General features: G+C 43.9%; 1 protein-coding gene across 1 annotated transcript in view; it reads left to right on the forward strand.

Annotated features, from left to right (window-relative positions):
• Positions 1 to 13,032, forward strand: part of METTL16 (methyltransferase 16, RNA N6-adenosine) — a 47,335-nt gene extending 34,303 nt beyond the window's left edge. The window contains exons 7-9 of the mRNA XM_065413640.1: positions 9,383 to 9,472; positions 12,135 to 12,308; positions 12,415 to 13,032. Coding sequence (XP_065269712.1) covers positions 9,383 to 9,472; positions 12,135 to 12,308; positions 12,415 to 13,032 — 882 coding nt within the window. The remainder of the gene's footprint in view (positions 1 to 9,382; positions 9,473 to 12,134; positions 12,309 to 12,414) is intronic.
• The last annotated feature ends 769 nt before the right edge of the window (positions 13,033 to 13,801 follow it).

Here is a 13,801-nt window from a genome sequence, read left to right on the forward strand (position 1 = left end):
GTCAGAAGGGACCAATATGGTCATCTAGTCTGACCTCCCGCATGATGCAGGCCACAAAAGCTGACTCACCCACAACAGAATCTTCCAGCCTGCGACCCCTGCCCTATGCTGCGGAGGAAGGTGAAAAACCTCCAGGGCCTCTGCCAATCTACCCTGGAGGAAAATTCCTTCCTGACCCCAAATATGGCGATCAGCAGAACCCCGAGCATACAGGCAAGATTCTACAGCCGGACCCTCATTTTACCCGCGATGGCCCGTTAATGCCTGTTTGACTAAAATCACATTATCCCATCAAACCATTCCCTCCATAAACTTATCAAGCCTAATCTTGAAGCCAGAGAGGTCCTTCGCCCCCACCGTTTCCCTCGGAAGGCTGTTCCAAAATTTTACCCCTCTGACGGTCAGAAACCTTCGTCTAATTTCAAGCCTAAACTTCCCCACGGCCAGTTTATATCCATTCGTTCTCGTATCCACATTACTACTAAGCTGAAATAATTCCTCTCCCTCCTTGGTATTAATCCCTTTGATATATTTAAAGAGAGCAATCATATCCCCCCTCACCCTTCTTTTGGTTAGGCTAAACAAACCGAGCTCCTCGAGTCTCCTTTCATAGGAAAGGTTTTCCATTCCTCGGATCATCCTAGTGGCCCTTCTCTGTACCCGTTCCAGTTTGAGTTCATCCTTTTTAAACATAGGAGACCAGAACTGCACACAGTACTCCAAATGAGGTCTCACCAGCGCCTTGTATAACGGAAGCAGCACCTCCCTGTCCCTACTAGAAATACCTCGCCTAACGCATCCCAAGATCGCATTAGCTTTTTTCACAGCCACGTCACATTGCCGACTCATAGTCATCCTGCGATCAACCAGGACTCCGAGGTCCTTCTCCTCCTCCGTCACTTCCAACCTATGCGTCCCTAACTTATAACTAAAATTCTTGTTAGTCATCCCTAAATGCATCACCTTACACTTCCCACTATTAAATCTCATCCTATTATTGTTACTCCAATTTACAAGGTCATCCAAGTCTCCCTGCAAAATATCCCGATCCTTCTCCGAATTGGCAATACCTCCCAACTTTGTGTCATCCGCAAACTTTATCAGCCCACTCCTACATTTGGTTCCGAGGTCAGTAACGAATAGATTAAATAAAATCGGACCCAAAACCGAACCTTGAGGAACCCCACTGGTGACCTCCCTCCAACCCGACAGTTCCCCTTTCAGTACTACCCGCTGCAGTCTCCCCTTTAACCAGTTCTTTATCCACCTCTGGATTTTCATATCGATCCCCATCTTTTCTAATTTAACCAGTAATTCCTCGTGCGGCACAGTATCAAACGCTTTACTAAAATCTAGGTAAATTAGATCCACCGCATTTCCTTTATCTAGAAGGTCTGTTACTTTCTCAAAAAAGGAGATCAAGTTGGTTTGGCACGATCTTCCTTTCGTAAACCCATGTTGTAATTTGTCCCAATTGCCATTCACCTCAAGGTCCTTAACTACTTTTTCCTTCAAAATTTTTTCCAAGACCTTGCATACTACAGAAGTTAAACTAACAGGCCTGTAGTTACCCGGGTCACTTTTTATCCCCTTCTTGAAAATAGGAACCACATTAGCTATTTTCCAGTCCATCGGTACCTCCCCCGAGTTTACAGATTTATTAAAAATTATCGCCAAGGGGCTTGCAATTTCTCGCGCCAGCTCCTTCAATATTCTAGGATGAAGATCATCCGGTCCACCCGATTTAGTCCCATTTAGCTGCTCAAGTTTGGCTTCCACCTCTGATACTTTAATGTCAATTACCACTCCTTTATTCCCCTCTGTCCCGCTCCCTCTATTCCTAAGCCCTTCATTAGCCTTATTAAACACCGATGCAAAATATTCATTTAGATATTGTGCCATGCTTAGATTGTCCTTAATCTCCACTCCATCTGCAAGCTTCAGTGGCCCCACTTCCTCTTTCTTTGTTTTCTTCCTATTTATATGGCTATAAAACCTCTTACTATTGGATTTAATTCCCCTCGCGAGGTCCAACTCTACACGGCTTTTGGCCTTTCTCACCGCATCCCTACATGCTCTGACCTCAATAAGGTAGGTTTCTTTGCCGATCTCTCCTCTCTTCCATTCTTTGTACGCTTTCTGTTTTTTCTTAATCGCCCCTTTGAGACGCCCGCTCATCCAGCTGGGTCTAATTCCCCTGCCTACTGACCGTTTCCCCTTTCTCGGGATACAGGCCTCGGACAGCTCGTGCAACTTCAGCTTGAAATAATCCCAGGCCTCATCTGCCTTTAGCTCTCTAAGTATGTTAGCCCAATCCACTTCCCTAAGTAGTTGCCTTAATTTATTAAAGTTGGCCTTTTTGAAATCGTAAACCTTAGTCACAGTCATAGTTTTATTTCTGTTAACCCTTCCATTTAGTTTAAACCAAATTAGCTCATGGTCACTCGAGCCAAGGTTGTCCCCTACAACCATTTCCTCAACGAGGTCCTCACTACTCACCAGCACCAAATCTAAAATGGCATCCCCCCTCGTCGGTTCAGCTACTACTTGATGAAGGAATTCATCTGCTAGCACGTCTAGAAACATCTGAGCCCTATTATTGTTACTAGCATTTGTTCCCCAATCTATGTCTGGGAAGTTAAAGTCCCCCATGATCACACAGCTCTTATTAGTTTTTACTTCCTTAAAAACATTAAATAGTTCTCTGTCCGCATCCAGGCTAGATCCCGGCGGTCTATAGCACACCCCAAGCAGTATCTCAGGGGAGGCTCTAGTAGTTCTTTTACCCAGTGTAATTGTTGCCCAGACAGACTCCGTCTTATCCATTCCATCACTTATTATTTCTTTACATTTTAGCTCATTATTGACATACAACGCCACACCCCCACCTTTACCTTTTTTCCGGTCATTCCTAAACAGCACATACCCTTCCATACCTGTACTCCAGTCATGACTACCATTCCACCACGTTTCGGTTATTCCTACGATATCAGGTTTCATTTCTTGGACCAGGAGCTCCAATTCCTCCATTTTGTTACCTAGGCTTCTCGCATTGGTGTATAAACATCTTACCGTATGCTGTCTATCCTTTCTCCCATTAGTTATGCACTTTGGTACGGACCCCGTAGTGTCCATCTGCCCCCTCCTTCTTATGTCCAATTCCCTACCCCTACCTATATCTGTGCTTTTCTCCTCGCCCTCTTTTTCACTGTTGGAATCTGGCGTGGAGATCAACTGGACATCTCCCAACCGTCTCCCCCAAGTTCCTAGTTTAAAGCCCTTTTGATGAGATGAGCCAGCCTCCCTCCCAGAAGTCTATTTCCTTCCCTACTCAGGTGAAGTCCATCCCGCGAGAACAGCTGTCTGTCCCCGAAAGCCTCCCAGTGGCCATACATCCCAAAACCCTCCTTATAGCACCACTCCCTTAGCCAGCTATTTATCCTCACAATCCTGTCCGCCCTTTGCTGTCCTTCTCTAGGAACAGGCAGAATCCCACTGAAGATAATCTGAGCCTCGACTTCCTTAAGCGTCTTCCCCAGCCTGGCATAATCTCCCTTGATTCTCTCTAGCGAGAACCTAGCCGTGTCATTCGTTCCTACATGAAGGACGATCAAGGGGTACTTACCCGCTCCTTTTAGGATCCTTTTCAACCGCAGGTCCACATCCCGTATCTTAGCGCCCGGCAGACAGCACACCCTTCTGTTTTCCGGGTCCGCCCTGGTTACAGGCCTGTCTAACCTCCTCAGTAAGGAGTCCCCAATCACATAAACCTGCCTTTGCATGGGGGCAGCGCAATCTACCAATCTATCCCCAGTTCCCTGCGGCCGTAACTCCTGTCTGTCTCTATTTTCCCTTATAGTCCCCCTATTGCCATCCTGTATCCTCCCGGGGCCAAGTGTTGATGCTACTTCCATCAACTCCTCCCCCCTGTGTATTGGACTAGCTGCCCTTCTTTTCTTCCTCTGCCTCCCACCATCAGGTACCACCTGCTGCGTCCCCTCCTCGTTAGCCAAACACCCAAACCTGTTCCTGAGTTCTATTTCCCCCTCACTAGCCCTCCTTTTCCTTGGCCTGCTTCTCACGGTCACATGCTTCCACTGCTCTTGTTCTCCCCCCGACATTCCCCTCTCACAGACCATAGCCCCCGCTTCCATCTGCACCCCTGAGCATGCCCCTTCAGCCACCCCTTGCCTTTGCTCCATTAGCTGCTCAAACCCCCTTCTAAACTCTACCAGGGTCTCTACCTGCATCTCCAACCCCCGAACCTTTTCCTCTAACAGGGCAAGTAGGCGGCATTTCATACAGACATACCTCTGCTCAGGTGCACCTGCTAGGACTATATACATACCACAGCTGCTACATGCTTTCATCTGCATTGTGTCCCCTGCTGCCTGGCTCATGGCTGCTGTGGTCTCTGCCTGCAGCCTCTGAGGGAACAAAGCACACTGGCCACCGCGCCCTCCTGCCTCCCCTTCCACCTCCCCCTGTACACTCCCACTTAAACTCCCCTGTTAGCAGCCCTGTTGGCCGGCTCCTGGGGGCCGCTGCTCGCTGCTAGGGCCGCTGCTCGGCTGGGAGGCCTCTTTTATAGGCCCCCTAATCAGCCAAGCTCCGCCCCCTAATCAGGGCGGAGCCCCTACTCAGGGCTCGGGGCTCAGCACACTGCCCCTACAGGCCTCTACACATACAAGCACTACAAAGACAGACGCAAGTACAGATACCTTCTCCTCCAATGAGACTCACTCCCACTTAAACTCCCCTGTTAGCAGCCCTGTTGGCCGGCTCCTGGGGGCCGCTGCTCGCTGCTAGGGCCGCTGCTCGGCTGGGAGGCCTCTTTTATAGGCCCCCTAATCAGCCAAGCTCCGCCCCCTAATCAGGGCGGAGCCCCTACTCAGGGCTCGGGGCTCAGCACACTGCCCCTACAGGCCTCTACACATACAAGCACTACAAAGACAGACGCAAGTACAGATACCTTCTCCTCCAATGAGACTCACTCCCACTTAAACTCCCCTGTTAGCAGCCCTGTTGGCCGGCTCCTGGGGGCCGCTGCTCGCTGCTAGGGCCGCTGCTCGGCTGGGAGGCCTCTTTTATAGGCCCCCTAATCAGCCAAGCTCCGCCCCCTAATCAGGGCGGAGCCCCTACTCAGGGCTCGGGGCTCAGCACACTGCCCCTACAGGCCTCTACACATACAAGCACTACAAAGACAGTAAATTAGTTATTTTTAAAGACTATAGTTCTTTGGAAGGTGCTTTTGTATTATGGAGGCACTGGTAGCAACTCCAAAGTTGAGGTGAAGCAGAGTTTTGAACTTAAAGCAGGGATTCAACCTCTTGTATGAGAAGGCACTGTATTCTCCAAGTTTTCAGCACTGAATTTTTGAGAATTTGCAAGAGCTGTTTTTCCTCAGTTAATTTGTATGCTACAAATATATTGGTTCTAATTAATTCAGTATGAGGACAGTACATATATCAAGAGTCCTCATTGGTAAGTTACTTGATGATCTTTAGACTTAACAGAACACTGAATTGGCTCCTTGTGTTTTAAGGATCAGGCATCTTACTCCTTCCACCCACAGCCTTGTCTCAGTGGGTTCCCTTAGAAGCAGAGAGTCTGAGTAATGCTGTATATATTCAGTGGAAGAGTTACCCCCACTTAACACACAGGCATGGGGGAGGTAGGCAGCAACAGAATCTTCCCGAAAAGTGAGATGTATAGCATTAGCTGCCACTAGCAAGGAGTAGATAGCAGAATTCACACCTGCAAAAAATGTTTCTGGTGGCTGTGATGGGTTCCCCCTAGGGTGCCACTTGGAACTCGGGTATCACTGAGCTCGCCTTTTCTGCCAGCCTGGACTTCCTTACACTGTCCTGCTGAGCCAGGCCCCCAAGCCTCCTCCAGCGCGCACACATAGGTAGGGGCACATCCAGCTGCAGAAAGACACAGACATGAGATCAGTTCTGCTTGGGAAAGCTCAGCTAAGGAACTGGCCAGCACTCAAGTGCACACCCCCTCTGGAGTGTAAACCCAAAATTGTATAATCTTGCGCTGAACAGAGAACTGTATAGCATAAGCTCATAAAATTCGCCCCCTCCCTTAATGTGGAGGAAGATATGCACAGCGTTTTGCCCCCCAGTTATGAATTCCACAAACTGGTTTTAGAGAAAGCAAGAACAAGTTTATTAACTACAAAAGATAGATTTTAATTGATTATAAGGGTTAGCAAACAGATCAAAGCAGGTTACCTATCAAATGAAACAAACATGCAAACTAAGCTTAAGATACTAAAGAAACTGCTTACAAACAGTAATTTCTCACCCTAAATGTTGTTTTAGGCAGATTGCAGAGATTCTTGAAGGCAAGCTGCTCTTGCTTGCAGCTTAAAATTCCAGGTATTTCTTTCACAGGCCAGACATCGTCCCAGCCTGGGTTCAGTCCTCTTCTTCCCACCCACCCTTCTTTATTTCTTAGATGTTTCCAGCTGTCATCCTGGGCTGGATTCAGTGAAGAACGACCCTTGATTATCTCCCTCCCCTGCCTTAAATAGGTTTTACATATGTCAAGAGCCTTTTGTTTCCCAGAGTGCCCTGTGCGTGCCCCCCCCGCCCCCCCCGGAAAAATACTGGTATTCTATCATGGAGTCCAGTACCAGGTGACTTGATCACATGATCCTGCAGTGTCAAAGCAGTCATGGGTCAGAGGCTGTTTGTAGAATCCCAGGAAAGCTCCTCAAGAAGGTGGGAGATTAGCCTATTCAAAGACCTGTTGTTCTGCCTAATGGTCTATTGACTTGTCCCCAGCTAGCCAGCCAGACTGATTGCATTTTGTCTGGTGGGTGTTCCCCAGGTGCAAACACTTTTGTAGTACAGCTGTATAGTCAATATTCCTAACTTTAGAATAAGAAAAAAGATACAGCATACAAATAGGATAATCATATTCAGTAAATCATAACTTTTTCAATGATACGTCACATGACTTATCTTGTGTAAAATACATCTTAGTTATGCCATAATCACATCATGACAATATGTCTATGAAGAATATGGGGGGGGAATTGTCACAGTGGCATCTTCTCCCAGGATATAATTTTTTATTTAAATGTTTGTGTTGGGAGGAGATAAATGGAAGACATGACTTCCACTACATGCTAATAAATTCTTTAAAAGACTTGGAAATAATTTTTAAAAAAATACGTGGGCTGTTAAGGCTGCTTCTGACTGCAAAGATGCAGTGCACTAAAATAAGCGATCTGAAGAATTGAGGTACTTCAGATAGTCATATCTAATTCCTTTCCTATAACTCCATGATTTGTCTAATTTCATGCCTTCCACCCTCTACACTTCACAGAAATGGCACTCACCAAAGTCTCTAATGACCTCTTCCTGGTCAGATTTCAGGGCCAATACTCCATTGTCTCATCTTCACCTGTTGGCGGCATCTGACCCTGTTGATCTTACTCTTCTCACAATCCCCCCCTCTCTGGGCTCTGTCCTTGGCTCCCTCTTTTTTTTTTTTTTAACCTTTTTCTCTGGATTATCTCTTGCACAAATATGGTTTTGAATACCATATTGATGATGACTGGCAAATCTCTCTCTCGCTCTTTCCATATTGAAATCTCAGCCTGTCTTTGTTCATCTCCTTATAGATGTCCAGCCATCAACTGAAGCTTAACATCACCAAAATGGAAATTAAAAACACTTTTTTTTTATATTTAACCCTATTATAAATGCTGGAGATGAAGCGATATTTGGGGTGGAGGCTGACAGCTCATGACCCTCAAGTAATAACCTTGTGACCCCCTGAGGGGTTGCGACCCGCAGTTGAAGAACCCCTGGTCTAAATTATGATGTGTTTTCCTGCACATCTCCAAATCTGACCCCTCCTTTGTGCCCACACTGGTAAAACTCTTGTCCATGCTGTAATCTTCTCACGCCTTGACTACTGCAATTTCCTTTTCTTCTGGCCTTGACGCCTGAAGCCTCACTTCCCTGAAATCTATTCAGATTGCTGCTGCCAAGATCATGTTGGCTCAGCGCACTGTCATCCTGTGTTTAGTTCCTCCTCTGGCTTCCCCTATTCCACTGTATCAGAGTCAAACTTCTCAAAGCCCTTCACAACCTAAGTCTGACCTTATATGTTACAGTAAGGTTCATACCCACCTTACCTCCATCAGTGATGTCAGCCCCCAAAACCCAGTTCTCTACTCTGATAAGCACTTCTGTGGGAAATGTGCTCAGTCAGAATCCATCAGAATTCATCTCTTCAGAACTCACCTCTTCTGTAATGTTTGCAGGAAAGTACAACCAGATAATGGCTGGACAGGTTGCAAATTGTGATTACTGCTTTTCATTGGCTAAGAATTGTGCAATTCTCTTTTGTTTTATCTTGTCTCCTTCATTCCACCCTTGCCCACATGTCTCATCCACCTGTTATGTTTTGTCTCTTTAGTTTTGTAAACTTTTTGGGAAAGAGACTGTCACTTGCATCTCTGCCCTGGCCTGGTTGGCGTCTAGGTGTTACAGGAATGTGAATAAAAATAAGATCACTTCTGTGAAGAGCTGCTTATCTAAGAGAGAAGAGTATGCAATACTAGGTTTTTTTCCTCTCTTATTTATTTTTAATTGTTTGTATTTAATTCTATGTTTAAATTCACTATGTTCATATGCAAGCTTGAATCAGATTCAACCCTCTGTGTTTGTAGAAAACTAACCCTTATCATTCACCTCCATGAGCTCATGCTCACGCTTTCTACCTCCAGCTATCTCACTGAGTGTCTCAAGCTAGAGTTATTGCCTCTCCGTTCTCAAGCACTCAGCCCCATGGCATGAAACAAGTACTGGAGAGTTTGTCTTGCTGATCTCCTTGAATGCAAGGGTATATGTGTGTACATGGGATATTCCTTCTCCTTCACCAGGGAAGCCTGAGTTCTTTTATAGTCCACCCGCAGGGGAGGAGATGGTGGGGTCTCCTACCTTGTGTGGTGGAGGGTGGAAGAGGGTGCTACCATAGCTACCTTATAGGGATATTGCAGTATTTCCATTTTGCAGAAGTGGAGGAAAGTGGTCTGCCCAAGACAATACAGTATGTCAGAGGTAGAGCTGGAATTAGAACTTGGGACCTCCCTAGCCTACCATGTTCGCGTTTTGTTACACCATGGTGCCTAAAGTGAGTTTAATTCTTAGGGATTAAAGGTGGATTTAAGTTGCCTATTTTATTCTTGGTAAAGCTCTTTCGTGTAATAAATTTAACTTTGACATTGTTGGTTCAAAACCTTAATTTTATAACATATCTGAAGTTAGACTAATACGTGTGTAAAACAGAATGACATTTCATTAACTAGAGATTAAAGTTAATGGCTGCCTGACCAAGTTTCTCCTTCACATAGGTTCCTAAAGTTACTCACACTGAATTCTGTCAAGGCCGTACCATGAGGTGGGCACTGGCATGGAGTTTCTACGATGATGTCCGAGTGCCCGTAAGTGCCTGTGTTTTGGTTTGTTTTTCATGGTCATCTACACTTCATTTGGGGGTGGGTTTAACAAAGCTATTCCCCTTCAACCTAGAGTATAGGATATAATTATCTGAGCTGCATTTCCTGCATGGCAGTACAAATCTGCACCATAGCCAGTTAAAGCCTTGTTCTGCCCCCCCCGTCCATCCGTTACATGTCACTTGATGTTTGTATCAAACCCAAACATACTTTTAGATAGGCTTGGCAGAATTAGATTTTTATCAGTAAATGTCAATAAACATTCATTTCACCGTACATGCACAAACTGATGAAAACATATTTTGATAATCAAAATTTACGGATAGGTAAAGTAAGAAAAATACTGCTTGAAAAAATATTAGTTTGGTTTAAGGATATTTATTTTGTATATTTTGACACATGATGTTTGTCATAGTTCAGGTCCAGCAAGGGCACCCACACTCAGGCCTTCAGCTCCCCAGGTTTTGCCTCTCCTGGTTGGAGAAACACATCCCTTTCCTTTCTAACGGGTATTTCCAGACTTCACAGTTCCCTGCCTACACTGTTATCCCCAGCAAAGACTGGTTGCCTGACAAGATCCTGCTTGCTTTCTCTTAAGAGACCGTTAGCGGGTGCAATTGCTACAGTTAAAAGGTACAGCACTTCCTATGCAAGCCTATTTGATTCTTAAGATAAAAAGCATTACAGAGAAAACACATTTAAAAACAAGAAAAGGACCCACGCACATGCTAATAAGCTTGCCAGAGTTAACTCCAACCCTAGCATGGATTCTGACAGGAGCAGTCCTTCAAACCCCTTACCGAAGGGGGATTTCTTGTCATTACAAGTTCATCACAGCTTTAGCTCAGAACAAGTCCCCAGTATTATGAGGCCTCAGGAGGCCCAGTCCTTCCAACCCTACCCTACTGATTGGGGCTCTCTGTTGACCAGGGTTCCTGTCCATTTGCTGGATCAGGAAGAAGGCCATGAGCCAGTTTAAAACCAAGCTATTTATCCAGAAACCCTTTCTTTGTCTTTTGGAATTGGAGAATCAAGTTTGAACTACAGTAGAACCTCAGAGTTACGAACACCTCGGGAATGGAGGTTGTTTGCAACTCTGAACAAAACGTTATGGTGGTTCTTTCAAAAGTTTACAACTGAACATTGACTTAATACAGCTTTGAAACTTTACTATGAAGAAAAATGCTGCTTCCCCTTCATTTTTTTAGTAGTTTGTTTAACACAGTACTGTACTGTATTTTGTTTTTTCTTTGTGGCTGCTGCTGCTTAATTGCGTACTTCCGGTTCCAAATGAGGTGTGTGGTTGACTGTTAAGTTCGTAACTCTGGTGTTCGTAACTCTGAGGTTCTACTGTAGTATATGTGCACCTTTCCAGGGAGGTGGCTTCTCTGGGGATGTTACAACCTGAGTGAATTTGCCTAGTTACTCCCTACTGTTCTTCTATTTACCCTTCCTGTGACATTATATGTATTTCCATGGGAATACACACAATGTACCCCAAAGGCATTAACCCTAATTCAGTAGGGTTTAACTTAATTCCATAAAGTTTGTTCAGAATATTCCAGGATATTGTCAGTCTCACATTGGTGACAGTTTGGTTTTTTTAATGGTCATAAAGCTTTAATGTTTTGAGTCTCAATGTCTGTCATTAATAATTGTCTGACCCCACCATAATTTCCCAAGCCTTCGAAAATTTAAATGGATAAAAATTAAAAAAGCTTAAAAAAATAAGTATCTGTCAAATTTATATTAAAAAAAAAATATCTAATTCTGCCAAGCCTCTCTCTATAGAGAACTCAAGTCAGCAAGGCCTCTCTGATGGGCTTCAATGTGAGCTGCAGGTTCCCTGAAAATCAGGCCACTTCCACTTCAGTACTTAAATAAGAATTTAGCAGCAAAAAATTACCCCCTTATGAACATTTGAAAATATCCAGGTCCTTACACTCACTTATGTAAGTTGAACTGAAGCTTGTTAATGTATCTATATTAAATCAAAGCCTGCTTCTCCTTTTTAGATCAGTGTGTATGTACTTTTTGCACATGTGTTTGTGGTAACTAATTTTACAAGAGAGATGCAGTGATACACCTGTGTGTGATCAGTATCAAAACATTAGTGGCTTTCATATGTAGTACCAAGAGAAACACTTATAGTAATCTGAGAAATGGCAGCTGAAGGAAAGCATAATTGATTCTTTCTAATATCTTAAGGTAAAAGTCACCCCTGTGCAGCAGGCCAGTACAAAGCATATTCATCTCTTAAGTCCTACTTAAAACCCTCTTGAAGGCTTAAGTGATACACAGGCCATGACAGTGAATGTACATGGTATTACGGTAGAACCCCGTTTATCTGGTCTAAGTGGCCCGGGGCCAGATCAGATAATCAAAACACTGGGTAAACCCAGGAATGGGAAAATGTGATGCTGCAGTGCCATCTAGCCGCCACAACAGAGATCACCTGCTTCTGGCCCTGGAGTCCTGGTTGTTCAGTAAATGTGGAGAGTCAGTTAAGGGAGGATCGGATAAACAGGGTTCTACTGTATGGACATTGGCATGATGCAGACTCTTTATGTCCTAGGTGTTAAAACCGTCCCATTAGTGTTGTACACTTCTGATGTTTGTAATTCATTTGTTGTGTTGCTTTTTTCAGTCACCTCCCTCTAAAAGAAGGAAGTTAGAAAAGCCCCGGAAGCCAATTACATTTATAGTGTTGGCATCCACAATCAAAGAGTTATCCATCAAGGCTTCAGCTATGGGCTGGGATGCTGTGGAAGGCATAGCAGTGGTTACAAAGTGGATAGAAAAAATACTGACTGATCTGAAGGTACAGTATTAAGCATTACCTGTTAGAACAACATGCTGTTTTCAGGCATAAATGTAAACTTATTTAAAGTAGAGTGATTATGAAGTTCTGCTGTTCTCTACAATAGGTTCAGCATAAGTATGTTCCCTGTGGAGAAGATGAAGTTAGTCTGTTTCTAACAGCCATTGAAAACTCTTGGGTTCATTTAAGAAGAAAGAAACGAGAACGAGTAAGGCAGCTACGAGAACTTCCTCGAGCTTCTGAAGATATTCTGCAAGCAATGGAAGAAGAGAAGAGCACCCAGAAAGACTCAAACAACCCAGAGTGTGAACAAAACAAGACTGAAAACTTCGAAATGGGGTCAGTGATGCTTGATGAGGATGTCAGCTCAGCCAAGAATGACAGGCAAAGGGAAGATTCCCCTGCCAAAGAAAAAAACAATGAGGAACTCATGGAAGAGGAGGACATAGAAGCAAAGCAACCAGAAACATTAGTTGGTGAAGACTCCAGTGATGCAAAGGAGGAGCCTGATGCTTCAGAGGATGCTGGCAATCTAACAATGGAAAAAGGACAAAGTCCCAAAGGAACTAGTGGACACTTTCTTTTTAAGTGTTTAATAAATGTGAAGAAAGAAGGGGATGATGCATTAGCAGAGATGCACTGGGTTGAAGGACAGAACAGAGATTTAATGAACCAACTGTGCACCTACTTACGAAATCAAATTTTTCGACTGGTTGCTAGTTAGCCCTTATTCAGAATATGGTAGAAATAGGTCAGTTCTAGATATTTTTTTTTTTGTAATCTTTTTAATAGACTAAAAGAAACTTTGTGCTAACAAAGTTTTTTAAGAAGAAATGACCAAAATTGAGATTAAAATCAACTTTATTTTTAAACAGAGCCTTTTTTAAATACAAGGAATCATAGGTATATAACAATGAGGGGTAGGAGAAACAGTGCTTAAAAAGCACTTCAGTGTCTAGCTGTAAAATTGCATGATAAATGGAAACCTATTTTAGCAATAGCTCTGTGGTTGGTTTCATATGGCAACATTACAGCTGATTTCTGGTCTTTCTGATCCGACTTGGTGGAAATGCAGTTCTCTTTGCTGAATAGAAATAATCATTACAATATTAAATTTTTACATCATTATTATTGCAGGAATATAAGGGTTTTTTTCAGCCCTTACTCATATAGATTAGCCTGCAACTCTGTGTATTGTCTTTTGCAGCCAGGAATCTTCCTTGAAGGGATGGCACTTGCCACCCTCCTCCATCTCCTTTCCCTATGTGTTTGCCCTCAGCTGAGCGACATCTTGATAACAGGTGACAGTTCTTTAAATGACAGCTCATAAAAGCACAAAATAATATGGGAGAGCTGGGTAGCTTTAGAGATGTTCATGAATCTTGAATTTTCGTTAATGGGCTAGATTAGAGTCCACTATTTAACAAATATCAGGATTTGCATAGATTTTTTTGCTTTTCAAAAGCTTAAAAATGAAAAATGATTTGCGCTCC

Source organism: Emys orbicularis, chromosome 1, assembly GCF_028017835.1.
Source record: "Emys orbicularis isolate rEmyOrb1 chromosome 1, rEmyOrb1.hap1, whole genome shotgun sequence".
Lineage (NCBI taxonomy): Eukaryota > Metazoa > Chordata > Testudines > Emydidae > Emys > Emys orbicularis.